Source organism: Scatophagus argus, chromosome 9 (assembly GCF_020382885.2).
Source record: "Scatophagus argus isolate fScaArg1 chromosome 9, fScaArg1.pri, whole genome shotgun sequence".
Classification (NCBI taxonomy): domain Eukaryota; kingdom Metazoa; phylum Chordata; class Actinopteri; family Scatophagidae; genus Scatophagus; species Scatophagus argus.
The window spans coordinates 22,244,327-22,264,967 of record NC_058501.1 but is presented as its reverse complement, the minus strand read 5'-3'; the positions used below and the strand labels follow the sequence as shown (position 1 = coordinate 22,264,967).

Genomic DNA, 20,641 nt, shown 5'->3' with positions numbered 1-20,641 from the left:
AAAACACAAAAATATTTTTAAAAAGTATCGAGGCACTGATAAAAGCATGATTTAAAAAGTTTCACATGAGACAAACAAAAACTCAGAAGTCAAAAGATTCTGAAATCACAAACAAATACTCAAAGAAATTAAAGGGGGAAAAAACAAGCAGCAAAAATAACTGCCAAACTGAAAGTGCCATGAAAACCGCCTCTTCTAACAGCAAAACACAGCCGGGGTGAAAAATAACAAAAACAACATAGATACAAGATGCTGAGCATGTAGAAGGCTGCATATATTCTGCAAACCACGCCAACAGTGCTGCAGAGTTGATGTAGACATCTCTTTTTGTTTCATGCCAAAAAGCACAGCAACACAGATTTTGGACAGATGTCCTCAATACATCTGAAGATGCAGCAGTTCCTGAGCAAAATGACCTGAATAGGAGCCATATGGTGATGGTGTTGCTGCTCCAAATGAAGAACCTACTAAGGGTCTCTGCTATGGAGCTCCAATTAGCACCAGCTTCACATCATTGTGTCCTGTGGGAAAATCAATAGCGAAGCTGCCTTAGAACTAACATACTGAAAGCCCTCCTTTGCCATCACTGAGATTCACAGGAGCAATATTCAAACAAAACGTGTTCTCCTTCACATCTCAACTGGCTTGGTCTTAATATGTGTGCTCTCCATGAGCTGCTGCAGGAGAATTCATTTATCAAGGGGGACAAAGCGCTTGTGCAAGAGGGTGCTGTGTTCTAGTCTTTATGTATCCAGATAAAACAGTGAAGGAGCAGCAGAGTCACAAAAACACCCATGTGTGTGTTTTTTATTAAAAGATGAACTGATATTCACCTCAGCACAGCTAACGTCTGTGAGGAGCCTGATGTGTCTTAGAAGCCTTTCATCCTCTCTTTCATGCCGGCCTAAAATGTTGTTTGTGGCACCATTATCCACTTCAAGTCTGCCAGACCCAGTGGTAGGTCCATTATGACAAACATGTTGTTCAACAAGCTGTATGACAAACTCTCAAGATGATGTGAAAATTTTGCAAATGTTTCCAACAGGTCATGATAAAGGGGGATGTTCATTAGATTGTGTATATGGGTCAACAGTGTCCTCCCAGAAAAAAAAATTATCTCTGGTTTGAATATTTCACTTAATGTAAACACTCGCACTTCCATAAACTTTTCCTGGGAGTCTTTTGAGAGACAGATTAAAGTTAGAAATCCTGACTTAAAGTCCCTTGTCCCTTGTTATTTCTCGTGATGTTGCTGCGTCTTCCCTCAGATCCTCCTTGTCTCATAAACTCCTGTGCATTTCATGCCTGCTGTTTGTAACGCAGGTGTTCTGTTGTAAAGTTTTAGTTTCATGCCCCAACTGAGATCACTCAGGTTTTCTCAGACTTGGCAAAGCTCCTCCAGAGAAGACAATGCACAACATTTACTACCGGTGGTGTCGTGCTACCTGCAGCTACTAAACTGACTTACAGACTTGGTAGTGCCTCTTCAAGACGATAAAGACGTCAAAAATCAACGTCCAGCTTGGGTTTTTGACCGTTGTTCTGTAAGTGAACATCCTATCCATCCTCATAAAGGGTCAATTTACCCAAATCCCGTAAGGGAACATTTTTACACTCACAGTGCTATCCAGCCGTAGACATAATCTTGGTTTTTATGTCTCTCCATATCCCCAAACCTCAGCACATGAAACTGAAATTATCATGCAAAAGCACTGGAGGTAAGAGGGTTTTTTTTTTTTTTGATTTTGCTATTGACTCTTTAAAATATTCCTTAGCAGAGCAGTAACACCAGCATGAGGGTTTGTTAGTCTAATTAGGCACAGCAGAGATGCGGGTAAGCTGTTGTACTGTGATCACTTTTTTTTAAAAAGAAAAACATAAAAAATTCACAATAAAATGATTACTTCTGTTCTGCGGCTAACTGTGTTTTATGCATAACTTAGAAAAATGGAACAAGCAGAAAGCAAGACAGATTGCAAACCAGCTCCTCAGTTACCACCAGAAAATCTTGTTTATGGTTCAAGCAGTTACAACATGAAAAATAGCTGTTGTTCTGTGAGTTTGGTGTTCACAAACTGATTTAAAGATAAAATAACTGTGTTACTCTCTCACCTCAGATGAATAGTACACATCTAAAACAGATTTAATGAGGAGCTGTGTGTGCTTTATTTTCCTAAAACCTACAGCTGTTCGAGTGCATACTGTCTGCACCACCTTTTGATATGTAGGAAGTTTTTGATATGTTAAAAAATGGGGGTTATCACAGCTCAGTAAGTGAAATGTTTTCTACAACACTTCAAGCCCTGTGGCTTGATGATGTTGCCGGCTTGCTCGCTCCTTGATCTTGACAACTCACAACTCAAAAGACACAGCACGGGAACTGCAATGAGAGTTTAGAGAAAGCATCTGCTCCTGCAGGAAGGCACCTTAAAGTTAATGTCAGTACAGTTCACATTTAAGAAATGTCAGTCCAACGTCAAAGCGAGCTGAAGGAGCTTAACAGCGCTGACTCTGTTGTCACTTGTTCCATGAATTTACTTGCCAGTTCCCGGCTTTGCAGAGCAGCGCTTCACGGTCTCCAGAAATTAAAAAAGATGGGATTAGGGCGCCACATCACAGCATCAGTATGGCAGGAGGGGATCTTTGAAGAAAGACTTTCGAGACTTAGAAACGGAAACCTCAGTCACACAAACGAATGTATCGCGTGTTTTGAAATCAGGTTCGCACTCGGTACAGCTTGTGCAGAGTGTCTTCCTCTGGCTTCACTAGAATCACTGCAGTGGTCGCTGCAAAGAACACAGGATGCAGATTTGCAGGGTTTTTTTCTAGCATCAAGCCTGGTGCATCATTTACAATGCACAGTGTGTGAGTTCTTATGCGCTGTGTGTGTGTGCATGTTGTGCAGAGAGCTGATCATTAACGTGTATCGCCTGTCCGCGACATCTCTATTCTCCCTGACTTAGGTGAGAGAAGAGGCGACCTAGATAGAAGGAGAGTAATTTGCACTGTCCCTGCGAGTGAGAGATCGCGCCCGCTCTGTCAGACAATGTGACGATGAAGCCGATAGATCCCAGATGGAGACACAGGCTTTTGCTTTATGGGGTGCTGTTGTTTACCAGGTGTAGTAAGATATGAGAAACAAGTAACAACATGCACCTAAAATGTAGCAGTTTTGTCATGAATGTCCCAGAAACAGTGGTGGAAAATCACATTTTCTCAAGTGCTTGTAAGTGCAATTTTGAGGTGCTTTCATTTTATGCTACTTCATACTTGAATTGAATTACGTTACCACACATTTACTAACTGTAATTGTTGCTAATTGCTTTTCAGATCAAATCTTTATATGAAAGCTTAGGATAAACTGATTTAATCCTGTCTTGTTAAAGATTAACCAATTAACCAAGTGGTTTGTGACTTTTTTGACTGTGACTGGCAAAACAGAAAAAGTCCAGTTTGTCACATTTAAGATGTCTGTGAGTTGTTAGCTGTCCCAACAAACTCTCTAAAAATCTTTGTTTGGGACCTGGTCAAATTATTGTTTTTCAGCTGTTGTATTGTTACACAATATGGACAAAAGTACTTATTTCATGAGCTGTTCTTCAGGGTTTGGGCTCGGCCCCTGACTTCCAGTGAAGGGAAATCTTAATGCTTCAGCATACCAAGACATTTTGGACAATGCTATGCTTCCAACTTTCTTCCAACCCTTTTCTATTCCAGCATGACTGAGACAGTGCACAAAGCAAAGCTCCATAAAGACATGGTTGGATGAGTTTGGTGTGGAAGAACTTGACTGGCCCACACAGAGCCCTGACCTCAACCCCATCCAACACCTTTGGGATGAACTGGAACGGAGATTGTGAGCCAGACCTTTTGGTCCAACATCAGTGTGTGACCTCACAAATGTTCTACTGCATGAATGGGCACAAATTCCCACAGAAACACTCCAACATGTTGTGGAAAGCCTTCACAGAAGAGTGGAAGCTGTTAGAGCTGCAAAGCTGTCTGTGTGTGTAGAGTGCAGCGTCATGTTGGTGTAATGTCAGGTGTCCCAATACTTTGGCCTATTAAGTGTACTTTTTCTTAAGGATCTGAGTACCTCTTCCACCACTGTCTTTTAAACGTATCATGGAGGTGTAGCAGGAGTTTAAGTGATAAGCAGAAGTGAACTGTCTAATGAGATGGCAGATTTGAGTCCAAATTGAGGTTAACATGGCACAGAAACTGGTTTGTCCTCATCTCTTGTTCCTCTCCAAAGTAGGTTGTGGTTAAAACATTCAGCTCATATAACCTAAAAAAAAAGTTTTTAGCTAAGGAGCCAGCGGTCTAATTGAACAAAGCAATAAACAGACACTGAGAGGAACTCTGGGCTCTGCTGTCAGAGTCTGACTGTGGGCCATCTTTTGTTTTTTAAACATGAAATAATTAGGGCTGCAGCTTTTAAGATGATGATGATTTGCCTGATGATCTGTCTCAGAGCGCCAATTTGAATCATTCATTTCAATCATCAAATACAAATATCTTTATTCTTCCTGTGAAAGTACATGATAAAAGCTTTCGCTGACAGCACAGGAGGAACAGTAACAACTCCATGCACTGACGGATCGTTTGTTTTTCAACCTACCTCATCATGTGTTACCAGGCCACAAAGTTTAGTGTTGACTCAGAGGTACCTAATGCCTCTCTGAAGTCTAAAGTTTGGATGTTTCTTATTAAGCTGTATTATTGTTGCAGAAATTTAATTTTCAAGCGGGGAAAAGGCCTCTGGATGGTGCGTAGGTGTGCTTCAGGAGGGCTTAGTTGTGCACCGTATGCAGCTGGTGATATTTTTAGAGCTTGTAAAACAATCAGAAGCTTCTGAACAGAAATGGACCTTGTGGTGAAACTGTTTTCACACCTACAACTGCGACTGTCTCAGAAGCCAAGAATGAACTTTCAGCTTCATCTTTTAAGCCAACGTGGACAAGACGTCTTTGAGTTGCCCCCAAAAAATGTCCAACCGTCTTGTAAGCGGAGATGTACGAACTGCTCTGTCAGTTGTGTGACACGACTGAATGCTGAACGTTTTGGCTCAAGCACAATTCGGATGTGTTCACACAGGAGGCGTTGATCACCCCTGTAATGTGTAACCATGAGGAAAATATGTGCACTGAATAAATAAACAAAAAGCACACATATTCAGTATTTCTTTCACATGTCTTTGAAAAGGTCTGTCATACTTACAAAGGGTTATTGCAGCACTTTAAAGCATAATGGATGCTGAATGTTCTGTTGCTGTGACAACCCTCCAGACCAAGCGAGCCTATCAGGAACAGCATCCGAAAGCCCCCTTTTTAAAGGCATGCTTCATCACGACTGAACTGTGTCTGCAATCCTGTTGACCCAAGTATTTTGCAAAATCACCGCTATATTCAGAGCTGGTGAAAAACAGAATTACGGTTTGTTATGTCTACCTTGCAGAGTCAGCGGAGGGATTTCAAAGATAAACAATATACTGGAGTTTTTGATTATCAGACTCCGCTTTTAAGTTCAGGCTGACCTGCAGCTGCACCCTCGTCCCCCTTAGGCCTGAAAACAAACTTTGTCTTTGGCCTCATTTCCCAAACAGTGGATACTGTGCTCCCGTGCCTCGTGTGAAAATGACAGAGAGGAGGTTTAGCATCAGATGCTTTAAGAATAGATGCGAGTTATTGTCTCTGCACTCGTTGTTGTAGCCACTGTCCTTAGCTGAGAGAAGTGTGACAGTGAAAGTGTCTGACATATTCTCCTCTTCCTGCTGAGATGGCCTTTAGCACGACGGTTGGACCGCATCGCTCCGAGGTACAAATGTGTTTAACTGTATGAAGGCAAGCTCTCAGGAAGAAGAACAACAACAGAAAAATGGATTTAATTTGAAGTTGCTATGGCTGAGGTGGTTAAAGTGCTGCTCCTCTTACCATGTGGTCCTCCTTTATAGCCATTCAGATAACACTGAAGACAAAGATGGTGGTGTGATTACTTTGGGGTTTATTTTTTTGCTGGTTGCTGCAGTGCTGATGTAGCGAGGTGCCCCTGCATAATAAGTCAGGCAGAGACGGGGAGCCGGACACCAGGGACTGTGATTAACTCTCACCTACTCCCAACAACAGCAAGCCATTACAGAAAAATTATTTCTCAATTTACTTTTTGGGCAAGCGTTGAAAGAGAGCCTGTTTCTGGGAGTGGGTCCAACACAAACCTCCAAAAAATGTAGATGCGCTGCTCCCTGTAGGAACTTAGAAAGTAATGCTTGTGTAAATAATGTCTGGAGCACCGTCTTGTATTCTAACGATTAGCTCTTGGCAGCCTACGACTTGATATGTGGCTGCTTTAGGTCTGTTTGTGCTTGTTCTGTCATCCTGGTCAATAAGAATCTGTGGAAGAAAAATGAGGCGTTGTGCGGTGGAGTGGGTTTAAGTGTTTGGACTTTAAGTCTGTCTCGTGGCGGAAAATGAGGACTGCATGCTGATCAGTCCCTCTCTCTTTCTCTGAAATGCTCTTTATTCTCTCTGTATGACTACCTGTTTGACCCTGTTGCAGAATTGGTAGACGCAACAGCAGTAGGAAAGTACTGTAGTCATACCTGGAGTAGCAGCAGCAGCAGAAGGAGTACTTAGAGCTCAGGGGATAGCGGTAGTCTTAGTTGTTCTACATGTGAGTAGAAAGGAGTTATTATAATAATATTAGAACTACAATCTATAAGCATTAGATTGAGTTTATTGTGGGCACGCACAAATCTGAACAATCTTAGGTCTCAGTTTTAATTAATTAATTATTTTAATGTTGTTTTTAAGTGGTAATGGAGCGGTTGTGGTGGTGATTTGCAGTACTAAAAGTAGTACTCCATGTAGTTGTTGCTCTTATAGCTGTTGTTCTTAATGGTATTCACAAAACGTTTACCAAAGCTGCTCCAAAATGTGTCACTGCATCACACGAGCGAACTGAACCTTTAAAGTATTGTTTGCAAGAACCTCCATGCTGTTAAAAAGAATTACAATTAATACAGACAAACGTGTTGAAGATTTCTACAGTGACTGCCAACGAGCAGCCTGGTTAGCACAATAAAAGCTTTTATTTGCAGTCATTTGCAGTCACACAGGAGCAAGAGGTACCACACACACACACACACACACACACACACACACACACACGCACACACATCATGCCCGTGTGTGTTGATGTGGCTCTCTGTGACAGAGGCCCATGAAGGCAGAAAACCCTGCTGCACGCTGCAGCTTTAATTAGACTTTCACACTTCACAGTACAGTAAAGGCTAATGTGACGTGTGTAGGTGAGAAGTATTCTCAAGTGAGATGTATTCTCAACTTCAGAATAGACTCTCAGAAGTTCTGAGATGTACTTTGTTCATGTTCACCGCTTCCTCGACTCATATCAGTACTCGTACTGCACCACTGCGTAACGGTCTGCAATTTATGCAAAAAAAAAAAAAAACCAAAAGCTAATGACCTCAAATGAGACTTTAATTCTGCTCGTCTTTTTAACTAATTTTCATTTTACGTCACCCAGTTCACACATCCTTTTGGCAGATATGTTCCTTGAGGTCTCCTAATAACTGGCAGCTCTGTGGGTGTGTGTGTGTGTGTGTGTGTGCGTGCGAATGCATATGTTGTCGTAGGTGCGAGCACACTGACTGACACGCGTTGTGGTTTTTAATTTTCAACAGGTGCCTAACATGAAAATAACGGCAAACCACAGCACACTTCCTGTCTGAGCAAAATGTGTGTGTTCTGAAAGTAGATTTGGAAATCTGTGTGTATTATGGTTTGACCTAACTAAGAAGTTTAAGTAAGTATTTAAATGTTTGCGTGTTGTCATTGAGACAGGGCAGCTACAGCTCATTTAACGGTACGTTGAAAGCACATACAGCATTAAGATGTTTACCTCAAAGTGAACAGTTTCATGCAAACATTGTGTTTGTTCAGGGACTTGCTGTGCTGATCCACGCAGTACTTGTCATGGACAGAGCTGGTTGCCATGTTGACATGTTGACATGTGGCAACCAGGGAGTTTCTGTAGCAGCCGATGTACGTTTCAGCTCTTTACTCTTGCCTGTGCACACTGCGTTTGACAAACAACCACTAAGACGGCACACAAGCTTGATTGCATCTTTTGTCTCGGTTATTCACAGCTGTAATCACAGTAGCCAACGCACTCTGCTACATAATATACATGCTCTTCACTGTGCCGTGTTATGAGGGGACTTTGTGGAGGAGGTTTAGGGTTGGTTGGATTGACTTGGACATCCTGTTCTTTCTCCACAGGGTTTACAGGTGAAGGCAGATTATATTCCTTTGCTTCAGTCCCTGGCCACGTATGGATGGAGACTCACCTGTGTGCTGCCAACTCCTGTAATCAAGACTAACAGGTAATGACACTCATCTGACTACTAAGGGGAAGTGAAGTCATCTGCGACCTCTAACGACCCCTGTTGGCAACCAGCTGGAATTACATCAGCAGTAACCATAAGCCCTTGTGTTACATTTTACCAGTTAAAGCCAACATCAGTTCTTCAGATTTGTTACTAAAGTAAATGAATAATACTCCAACACAGATTTACTTAAAAGTAAGTCCCTTATTCAAAATTTTAATTAATGGGACCATTCATCCCAAATTCAAAAATAACATTGTTGCTGTAACCTGTGGAAAGAGACCTTTACTTTAGTACTGTACTTGATTAAATAGATAGATAGATAGATAGATAGATAGATAGATAGATAGATAGATAGATAGATAGATAGATAGATAGATATTTTATTGATCCAGAGGGAAATTCAAGAATATCCCTTGATATAATAATATTCAAAAATATACTTTATTGTGTTCTAACACCACTCATGAATCATTTAAAAATCTGCTTGCTGGGTTATTCCAAAAATACATCATCACCAAGTTTGAAAGAAAACTTTTCATTTTGTTAAAAAAAATGTTGTCTTTGGGGAAATGCATGATTTTCACAAGATAACAGTAAAGAAGCCTTTTGTTTTTATAACCTGATGTAACAGCTCTGAGTCACTGCAGTGTCTATAAAATATACACATACTTGGATTTTATTCATTTGTTTTTTGTTTTAAAAAAAAGAAGTTCTGTGAGTTGAATGAAATTGGAAATCGTCTCTGCTGCCATTTTTAGTTCTGCTGTGGGGACGGAGCTCTCAGGTTCACATAAGACATGCAAAGTCTTTCTTCAAAATGTGGATCTGAAAACTGAGCCTTGTGTGAAAAGTTGCTGCATTTTAAAAATCCAGAGAAACTCGTAGCGGGAGCATAAAGCCTACTGTACACGCTGCAGTGTTCACATGACAACTGGAACACAGTACGAATTATAACATGCGCACTTTGTCTGTTTGAGTTATCATTCAGAGAAGTATGACAGCTTTTAGAAAATGTTGACCTAAATCTGTTCCAGTTTCGGCTGAGCTTCGAGTCGAGCAGCAGGGCCGACTGCTCGTGGAAAATCTCTTCACAGAAATGTAACGGTCCCTCCGCTAAGCCTGTGCTGACTCATCACTGACGGCTGCTATATGAGTGTACACCCGCTTCTGGTCAAAGGCCTCGCACGTCATTCAGACACCCTGCAGAGCTGCACATCACAGCACATTCTGTCCGTCAACACTCTGATAATAAACTTTACATGTAAGATATTTCTCTCTGTGATGATCGATTAATTCCCCGCTCTGAGAAACCACTCATTCTGAAGGTGTAAAATAGGAAGTAGTTATATATAAAGAATACAGAGACAGTTTAGTCAAAGGCGTTCACCGTCTGACAGAGCTGTTCTTTGCTTTAAATGCATTCAGATAATCTGTAACTCTCTAATGATAAGATAATAGTGTGATTAGTGTGTATAAATTGTAAAGTGTGCGCAGTATATAGTGTATATAAACTGGATTGGACAACAAGTTCAGTCACAGTCATTACAAATCAGGGAAAAGAGAAAATATGCCTGATATGAAGTTTACCTAAGTAATGGGTTAACTAAAGTGTAGACTTTCAAATGAGTCACATTATCCCTTTTAATGGGAAGAACCAAGTGAAAAATCAGCATTAAGACCCCATGCAGTGCAGTAGTTAATCTAGTAAACATACACTGATAGTTCATAGAAGTAAACATAAAAACAGCGATGACAGAACAAAGTCCACAGTCTGTCACAATCGGTGCAAAAATGACTTAAGTTTGGCTGGATCGGTCGTGTTAGTGTCAAATTCCCACTTCATGCTCCTCTGCTGCAACTCGGCGTGGAAACATTGTCTGGCAAAGCACAAGAGGGAATTTCATACTAAAAAGACTGTAACTTTGGAGGATCAATATCGCTTCAGCAAAGGAATCACAGTTTGGACAGGAGGAACGATTATAGTATGAAAATAGCAATTTGAACGTACACACGGAGGCATTTAAGCATTGTTTGTTCTTAACGTGAAACTATTCTTTAACATAATGCGATGTGTCGTGCTGGTGTGTGCACACAGCATTTCCATCAGCGCCCTGACCGATCGTTTGCTGTGCACCCACCTCAGCTGGTCATGTTTGCTGCTCTTTCACAGCAGCTGATTAATTGCCTCTCTATTTCCATCCTTTGTTTTATTTTTTTTTCCTACATTCCCTCTCTCTCTCAAAATGCCACAACACAACAGCACAACATGGCTAATTAATCAGAGTCGGCCTAGATACAGTACAAGACGGAGCTCATTTCTCTCCCAGCCTTGAGAACATTTTGCACGCCGAAATAATGGTTGATGATCTATTTCAGATTAGCAGAACTCATTATGCTTGTTTTGTGTGGTGTTGACTCCTCCATTTTTAAATAGCAAATTTGCAAATGCATGCTTTTTGTAGTCTGAGGGTTAGCAGACTGCACTTCATCTGGAGGGGTCGGATAAGTGTCAGTGATCTCAGCAGCGTCTGAAATTAATGCTAACTGGTGCTCAGCGGCTTCTCCACACAACATTAATTCATGTAGTTGTCTCAGAGCATGCATTCATGTTTGCCACATTCGATTAATGCAGATGGTAATCACGTTTTGGAGACGTTAACTGCACTAAGTGTGAAATTCTCTACATTAGCTGAGGAACAAGGAAACAAGACAAATTAGTTAATTATTGCAGGTATCTCAGCTTGTTGGAGGCTTAATAGTGATCACCATATAGTACATTATGAGGCCTTTTCAGAGATTTGCATTGTTTGCGGTGCAGCATTTGATGATTCACTTTTGTTATTTCAAGTGGCAATTTGCAGCAGAGCTGTGTCTTAGACTCTCTTTGTTTCCCTAAAGATGAAGCCGCCAACAGGTACATTCACCCATAAATCGACACAAGCAATTGCTGTTGTATATGGCTTCAAGTTATAATAGTGCGACTGACACTGACAGCCAGGAGTAGGCTCCGTAAAGGCCTGTAATTTTCTAAGCCATCCACTCCTTTCTAGCTTAATGGGCTGGGGCTTTTTCTCGGAACTCCGGGTTAGTTTTCAGCTTTGATTCACCAGAAAGCCATCTAGCATTCTTGACAGCCTAGAAAATAGCGTATGGATAAATGGTGGAAGGAAGGAGGTAATGGAAAAAAAAAGAAGTTGTGGTGGGCTTTGGATGGTTTAGATAGTAAGCCTTCTGCTGGAGGAGTCCTAAACCCATCTGATGTTGAGAAAAGGAAGATTTGTTGCAGGCTTTTAGAGTTCTGCAGCAATCATAAACCTGCCAGTTTTCCTCATGTGCAAGGTTGAGCAGGCAGCTTAACTTTAGACGGCATCTAACCTTTGCGTGTGTGAGTGTGTGTCTGTGTGTGTGTGTGTGTGTGTGTGTGTGTGTGTGTGTGTGTGTGTGTGTGTGTGTAATGCGCACGTGTTATTGAACTTGTGTCAGACAGCAGCACGGGACAACATATCTCTCTTTAAGCCATGTCCAATAATAGCAAAAGATAATAGAAGGAATAAAGCAGAAACAAACAGTAAAACTGTCACAAGTGTGGCTGTCGCGGGAGATAAAAGCAGAGAGGTAAAACTGAGTGGGGAGCTGGTAGGGAGAGCACGGTCGACCATGAAGGGGGGGGGGTGTGCATGACAAAGACAAGCTGAGAGCGAGCTCGAGAGACGGGAAGCCCACTCAGAAATGAATCTGCATTTCCTGCCATGATTAATCTGTCAGCACGAGCAGATTATCCCTCTCAGAACACAGGAGTGTGACATGTGCATGGGATGGAGGATTATATTTGGGGAAAATGAGGAAAAGAGACGAAATGCACGTTTCCGAGAGGCTGAATATGTTCACGAGTCGCACACGGACAGACACTGGCGCAAACTTCAATATCTGCCCCCTTGCGAGTGAAATCTCAGTTTCCTTGTAAGACTCGAGGTGGTAAAGTGGGGAGAAATGACGATGACGGATGACAGCAGTAAAGAGGTTGAGACACAGCACATATCCTTAAACTGTCAGATAAGAGTGTGAAGCATGAGCAGTGGCCGGCGATCATTTGACTATCTTGACGGAAGGTCAGAAAGCGTGTGAATCACTCTGTGTTATCCCAGGATTTAACTCAAATGGATGATACATGTTTATCTTGGAGTTCTGCAGCAATTTTTCAAGCAAAGAAAACAATAAATTATGAAGACTCCATCAGTGTTTTGTGGCATTGTTTGTGTTTAAATATTTCAAAGCAAGTGGGAAAAGCTTATTTCCATCCCCTAATTCTTTGTAAATAAATTTGTACAAAACAGCGTTCTATTAAAGAAATTAAATTATCTTGTTGAATTGCCGACTGCTGCTGATGTCCTCTTTCCTCTCTCTCTGTCCTTATCTTTCAGTGATGGAAGTCTGTCCACCAAGCAGGTTGTTTTCCTGCAGAGACCCGTCTTGAGCCGAAAGAGGAGGGAATCAAAGGTACACGACCTCACATTCCTCTCTGTATTTCTTGGCTAATGCGGGGTCTCCAACCAGACGTCCCGTCACCTGCTCGCAATATATCCAAGGCCAACATCACCTTTTGCCACCTCCAGCTCCACAGCTGTTTTTCTTTTAAGTGTCCAAACACACACACACGGCGCTGGACAAATGTGAACCAACTCCTCTGTGTTTGAGATATCAGGAGTTCTTCAGCAATCGACAAATGTGTTGTTTGGGCAAGCCGGATTGCTAATGTTTTCTTGGCGACCCTGAGTAGTGGTGATAACCTCTAAAGCTAACCTTTGTCCGCAGAGGAATGAATCCATGTTGATGCTTTCTGTGACCCGAATTTAAACTGCCATCACGACAACAAATTTAATAGGCCCTAAGACTCAGAGAATTGCAAGCGTTAACAAGATTTCCTCACTCGTTTCTTTGCAGTTTATCTCCGTTCTCCCAATATCCCAAACGATGTGGAGAACCCTGCAGAAGTTGTTCAAGTAATTGAGGACATATTGCATTAAATTTTCTTGCCTGTTTGTTTGGTCAGACTACAGGCCTCGAGGCCACCGATAACTCCACTCAAAATGGCCTCAATTTCCTTCTCTGCATCAGTGAGACTCATTTGAATTAGCTCGTTATCCCAGTACAATATTAGATCCACTGTGATCCATTCCTAATTAAATCTGCATGGACTGCATTGTGCCCAAAAGCATATTTTAAGAGTCACAATGCATTCTACTAACACGCTCATGTAAACTTGTTGAATGTTTCAGAAATTGATCTTCAAGCCCCGAAGCAAGTCCAACAAGAACTGCATCAAAGACACAGCAAAGAACAAGAAGAAGAAAAAAACAAAAACTGAAAAGGATGCAGAGGATCCCAAGATTCTTGATGACAGAGAAAAAATTGAGAAAGAGGAAGACAAGAGTAGGGATGAAAGGGTGAGCACCACAGATGTTGAGGCAGCAAGAGAAATTGAGGCATTGAAAGAAAGGGAGGTTAGGTGTGAGGAAGATAGAAAGATTGATGAGGGGGTCGAAATCAGCATAGAAACTGTTGAGGAGAAAGATGGAGGAGCAGAGAAAGAAGATAAAGGAGCAGAAAACGGCTCAGAAGAAGAGGGAGAAGAAAAGGCAGCAAAAGATGGAGAGGGATCAAAAGAGAACGGAGAACCTTTTGAAAACGGCGAGGTCCAGGAGGTGACGGAAATCGTTGCGACTGTCGAAACACAGAGCAAGACCAAAGAGAAGGAGGACGAGGGCGTAGCAGAAGTTGAAGCTGTGGTCGAAAACGGGATCGAGACGGACGAGGAGGAGAAAGACAAGGGCGAAGAGAACGCGATCAAACACAAGGCAGAGGAGCCAGCAGACGTGGAGGTCATTGCCAAGGAGACTGTGGCAGATTCACAGGCCACACCGACTAATCACAGCCCAGAGGAGACTCAAGAGTAGCCCCAAGTAGTCAATGTCAAGGTTTATCCCCGCCCTACCTCTCAAATTCCCCAACTTAAGAACTGGTTCACAGTGTTGTCCCTGATCCAAATTAAAGGGGCTTTGATCTCCATCACTGCAGTATTCTCCAAACCTACCATCTTTTCATAGACGATTTCCCCGCCCGAAACCTGCCGCAGTAAAGCGACAGGACGAGTCCATGCAACTGCTTACATCAGCCCTACTGTATAACCACACATACTGAATGTATATATCCAAGACAGAGGATGTTGGTGCAGGACAGTCAATGTGGAGACACTGGAACAACTGGATGAGGATCAGCAGGGGGTTAAATGCCTATAACGATGCCATGATCAGATTAAGTGCATTCTTCTTCTCCTTAAGAAGAATGACAAACTGTTTAAAGGCCTGGTCACGCCAGCATCTAAAATCACGACGTTCAGAAATGTAACAAATGTCATTTACTTTTCAAATAAATCAAAGATATTAGTGGCGTGTTGGAGATCAGCGACTGAGTTAACTTTCTAACTGGAAATGGTTCATCAAATGAAACGGTGTCCAAACGGAACAGAACAGTGCTGTAAAGCCAGCAGAGCTACTGAGGCTGACTAATCCGGGCATGTCCTGGTGGTTAGCTGTGATCACGTCACCGAGCCTCGAAGGCACAAATTACACTGTGCCTCATTCTGATGTGACCAGGCCCTTAAAGAAGGGAGGAGGCTTAGATGATTCTCATTGTATTCAGTGTGCAACGCAGAAATTGATGCCGACTTTCAGCCTGTTCAGTCTGATAAAAGTTAATTAGATAAACTGAAATAACAGCAGTGATGTTTTTATTCCAAATTATAGTGAACCGAAGAAAGTTCTCTGCTCGGTTTTGGGGAATAGTTTGAGAAAACACAAGTCCTAAAAGGTCTACCCAGATGTAGCACCTGTTACAAGGTGTACTTTCACGTGACAGCTGAGCAGTTCTCTTCAGTTTGCTGAGAAAAGTCACCTCCGAAATCCAAGAAGCAGAATCATGAGGGGACGCGGCTGACAATACAAAGGCGGGTCTGCTCACAAAGACGTCTTATGTGATCTCGGACCGTGAACTGTCCCGTTCCTCCGTTATGTGCACCATGGCAAGTTGTGATGTGGAGAGAACTTGAAGGAGAACTCTGGTAGAGGTGATGGGAAAGGCGTTCGTTGCGACAGGCAATCCAAAGTAAGGTGAAGAGATAATTGTTTACGCTGAGCTCTAAGCCGTCAAGTGCTTCAAAGAGAGCTGATAATCACTCTTTGGTGTTGTGTGCTAAGCTCACCTTGCATACAGAATGTTCCATATTCAAAGCCAAGTCAGATAAGGATGTGAAATTCAGCTGAATGTTAGCAGCTCGAGGCAACACTCACATTTAGATACACCCAGTTAGCTTTCACGTGCAGGAGTGAGGTTTTATTTCTGCACAAAGTTGCATTTTTAATTACGTTTCCAGTCAATGGCCACAAACAAAAAGCGCTTGTCAGTGTGGAAACAAGGTTAAGCTGCGTGGTCGGGACCAAGCTTTGTTGTTTACGGAGATCAAATCCGAAGATTGGAAAAGGAGGAATTGAAACAAAGAGAGAGGTTGAGAGCAAAAGAGAAAAACCACAGAGCATAAGAGAGTCAAATAAAAGAAATGAATTGGCTCATTTAAAATAACGGCCGTTTGCGTCCCACATTCCCCGTTGAGATTTCCTTTATTATTTTACCTCCAGCTCTTTAAGCACCTCTTACCAGACATCATTTCTGACAATAAGCAAGTCATAATGTGCTGTTTCACTGCACCGTGTAGCTTTCCATTTTAAAAGTGTGGGGTGGAGGGTGGAGGGTGGCGACGTTCACGGTGTAGAGCTCTCATTAGCTCCCTAATGGATTTTGTCAGTGGGGTATCTGTCAGGAATCATGCATTTATAATGGGGGTCACTTATTGGAGGAGCTATTGACAGCAAAACACCTCAACATGTCAAGCAAATCGCCTTCAGATTTACCGGTGATGTCACAGGGAGTCGTTTGCACTGAGCAGGAAGAGTTTGTGTTACAAATGCGAAATTCAGCAAGGAAATTACACGCACTTCACAATAAAATATGTCAGAAAACCTATTTATTAAAATATTTGGTTAACCGAGAACTTAAACTACCTGCCGCCCTGCTTTATTCAGACGATAATCTGTCATAATTTGGATCTTTTGTTTTATGAGAACAGATGATGCAGCGCTGTCTGTTCAAGTACACACAAGTGAGATAGATTATTCTGAATAAGTGCTCTCCTTAATGAATCCATCCGCCGCTGAGATTTTTTTAAATGTAAAAATGGCAAAAAGTGTTTTTGTGTAGAGTAGAGTATAAAAACTGTGACCAGCTTAGCCTTATTACTATCCTGTAAATGGCCCACGATCTGCTTTTAGAAATGTCTTTTAGAGGCGCCTTGGTGACTTCAGTGTTCTATGTTTGTTATAGTCAAACAGGAAAGCTTTGCTACAGTCAGTGTTGGTATTTTGAAGCTGTTGTTCACTGTTTTATTGCTGACGTTCAGAGTGAGGGGATAAAAGATTTGAAGTGTTTATCTGTATGAAGGTGATGTGTTTTGGATTTATTTTTAGGATGTTTAGAACTTTTTTTTGTTATCATTATTCCTGTGAATGTTCTGTTTTCGAGTCGAGAGATTTTTATGGCGACTTTGTGTCGCCTCTGCTGTCCCACTGAAGCTTGCTAAAAAACTATTTTCTGACTGACTCTTCGAGCTACCTCCCGAGGACTGTTGTTGGTTTAAAACAGCGGAGGGGGGTCACCGCCTTTGTGACCTCCACAAACATATGCTCCTTGTCCTCTCGCCCTCCACTATGACAGAGCCCAGACCGCTGAGCGCGAGGTCGTCGCTAATGGCAGGCGAGGTCAAAGGTCGTATTTGAGCCAGAGTGAGTTTTTCCACAGCTGTACACAGGAGTTTGCACGAGCACATGACAAATAACCACTATATTGAATCAAGATATGAAGTCATATCACAATATTCTCTGTGGTATTTTCTTTTCTTTCTTTTTTTTTTATAATTAAACTCTCAACCGCTTTTAGCTTTCGGCTGTTTGAGCGAAGCACTTATTGTAATCATGAAATATTTCGTGCTGCCTCTGGCATCACAGCTGCTGGGGAGCAAATGAGACTCAGCCGTCACTTTCACACGTTTGTTAGAATGTGACAGATATGAAGCCTGAACGACAATACCAAAAGACGCCTTTCGATAGCTGACAAGATCATTTTGAATATGTGAGAAATTCACCCCCAGTGAATCTTGGTAAACTTATTTTAAGTCAGATTTAATCAGCAGCATAAACTGTCATCTATCTGTTTAACGAATATGAATTTGTTTCAATACTTTTTTGTTGTTGTTGTTGTTGTTGGTCTTTTGGTTTTTTTAATCTGAATCTGTGACGTTTATTCCCCCTGCACATCCTGTGAAAACAGTCGGCTCATATTCCAATTTATCTAGAGGAGCGGAGTTTGGAAAATCAGTTAAGCAGCGAGGTGATCTCACGCGACACGACTGTTTTTCAACTCCCACTACTTTCCCGTCGGACATCCGCAAACATGGACGAGTTTGCAACCTTGACAAAAGGTTCAGACCGGCTCCGCATCCGCCCGTCCCACCTGAGGCCGTGGCCTTCGGGGGCCCCTTCGTTCCCTGATAAGGCCTGATTGGTTGCAGTGCAGTCTAACCTCTGACATGAGTGCCCTCCAGGGGACTGTGGGTAATTGTGATTTTTTTTTCTTTGTCTGGTATTAGAAAAAAGAAAAACACAGGCGGAGAAAAAAGTGAGGCAGGATTTGACACTTCATCACTTAAACGATGCTGAACCATGTTAACGTGGCCATCCGTGAAAAGAAGGAGACCGTTGAATAATGTTAGTCTTAAATATACATTTGCAGCCCTCTACCCATCTGTGTAGGAAAAAAACGGTAACATACAGTTTCCTGTCTTATATCAGCATAATTGTCTCTGAGCCTCAATAGTGGCTGGTGCAATCATTCTTGGTAATACTGTTAAAAAAAATAATAATAACAATAATAATAATAAAAAGTAATGGTTCATTTCCTGTGTGCTACTATGATGTGAAATGGGCAGAATAGAAACGACAGAACATGATACAATAGGACGCCGTCTTTTTTTTTCTGTGCTGTCGCTTGCTCACAGCCTCTGGAAAATGTGTTCTTACGTTTTTGTCTCTGATGTTAGTTTTTTGTTTTTTTATCACCTCGGCTGCCATCTTGAATGTTGAGTATCTTTGATCATACGCTGATGTCACCTGCATAGCGATGTTTGCTATCGAGGAAGAAAAAGTATTCTGTATGTCCACATTCCTATTGTTCATGACATCTGTACAATTTGTATATTATAAAATGATTTATATTTAATGTGTACACATGTCCTTGCCTCTTCTGTGTCAGAGGAAATATTTAACAGAGCTTTTTCAGAAGGCTCGGTTGAGCTCATGAACTGCACAAGATGCGGCCCGTACCTCCTGCAGTCAAGGGATTCGTCAAGACCGCTTAAGTTGAGTATAAGACAAGTCCAGTTGTGGGTTTGAGAAGGTTAGTCTAGAACTACTTCACATTCCCATCTGTGCACAAAACACCTTTATAATGAGGACATATGGTTGCCACACACAGCACAGTCACACTATGGAATAGAAGGATTACTTGCACTTGTAAATTACCTTTAAGCATTTGCATTTATTCAGCGCCTCCATGGGTAACTCACAGCAGAGCAGCCGCCCCGCTCTGAGATCGCGGAAAAACCCTCTCGGGACCAGATCCGTGCTCAGCCTCACCTGCAGCCTTGAGGATCAGCACTCACAATGGTTAGTGCTCCAGCTGTCTCTGTGTCATTAACCAGCAACAACAAGTTCTTGTGTGTTCTCGCTCTGCACAAGGACGGTCCACTGTGCCCTTGGAGGAACAGAGGCAGTAACTGAAAGATGAAATGACAACTCCAGCCCACTGAGCTCGCTGAAAACACAAGTAGCAGACAGCAGCGGGGAAGGAAAATCGGTTTATTCTAAGAGAAGATAAGTTATGTATTTCAAAAAAACCCCTCTGCTCCATCTGGTTATTACCTGCCTCACTGTGGAACCCTTAGAATACATCAGCTTTATGGTTATTACACTCTAACGCCACAACAATACCATTCATTTTATTTTGTTTTTGCCCTCACATCAAAACAACACCATTCGGCCCCAGAACCTCATGCATCAATATTTCACATAAAAATCAAGTCCGGCACCCGTGATAATAACCCTACAGTGGTTATGAACAGAACCGTATTTACAGTTGAGTCAACACAGCCGGTATGATCTATTATGAGCTCGGAGCCCAGGGAAGCGTGAGGTCATTAAGGGGGGGAGCTTTGCCTTCAACCAAAACCACAAACACCATATCCATTCTGTTCACTACAGGAGGCATTAATGGCTCTCGAGGCAGATTGGGGACCGCTGGTGAGCCACTAAGCCAGTCAGAAACACACTGAGACTCAGACTGTGGTTTGGATATTAAACTTGTGACCTGGGGCGTTACATCCTTTAGGGTTCCGCTCTGGGACCCAGGGGTAATGCTACACAGCGACTTGCTGAGGGTGAGCGTGTTTTGAATAATGAAGTTCCTTTTTGTGAGTTAAAAAAGGAAAAAAAATGTTTTTACATTGGAGGCACATAACAGTGTTCAGGGAGGGATTAATGTTGATTCAATGCAGGTTTTAGGCCTCCGTGCCCAGAAGGCTTGGGAGGTTGAGGTGGAGCTGCATAGCAGTGCCAGGTGTTCAGCTGATTGATCCAGAATTCATTACACCCATAAAATTGGTCTGTGATGTTTATATTAGATGTGCTGTGTCATAAAAGTCATCGTTCCTGATGAGATGTGAGTTGAAGTTCCACTTGACGCTGCACTGCCATCTAGTGGCTGTCCAAGGCCTCATGTGCAGGACTGTGTTCGTGAGTATTTGATCAACAGAATAATAATACCAGCAAATATAATTTCACATATCTAATTGCTCTTATAAAAAAAATACCAAACACCTTTGGGTTTTTAAATTCTTCATATGCAGACTTGACTTTTTACCCCTTAAAGGGGCACTACACCACTTTTACCCATGCAGTAATGTTCAGTTAATTTGTGACAGAGAATACTATTAGGCCTGTGAAACCAGCTATATAATGTGTTCAGTGGCTCTGGTGGACCCCCACGCTAATTTGACATGGTGGCCAAACTGCG

The 20,641-nt window shown here is 42.1% G+C and overlaps 1 protein-coding gene across 2 annotated transcripts in view; it reads left to right on the top strand.

Annotated features, from left to right (window-relative positions):
• Positions 1-18,796, top strand: part of LOC124064193 (raftlin-like) — a 96,420-nt gene extending 77,624 nt beyond the window's left edge. For both annotated transcript variants that reach the window (XM_046398423.1, XM_046398422.1), the window contains exons 8-10: positions 8,298-8,401; positions 12,829-12,904; positions 13,684-18,796. In XM_046398423.1, the coding sequence (XP_046254379.1) occupies positions 8,298-8,401; positions 12,829-12,904; positions 13,684-14,361 (858 nt within the window). In that variant the 3' untranslated portion in view covers positions 14,362-18,796. The remainder of the gene's footprint in view (positions 1-8,297; positions 8,402-12,828; positions 12,905-13,683) is intronic.
• Positions 18,797-20,641: the final 1,845 nt, after the last annotated feature.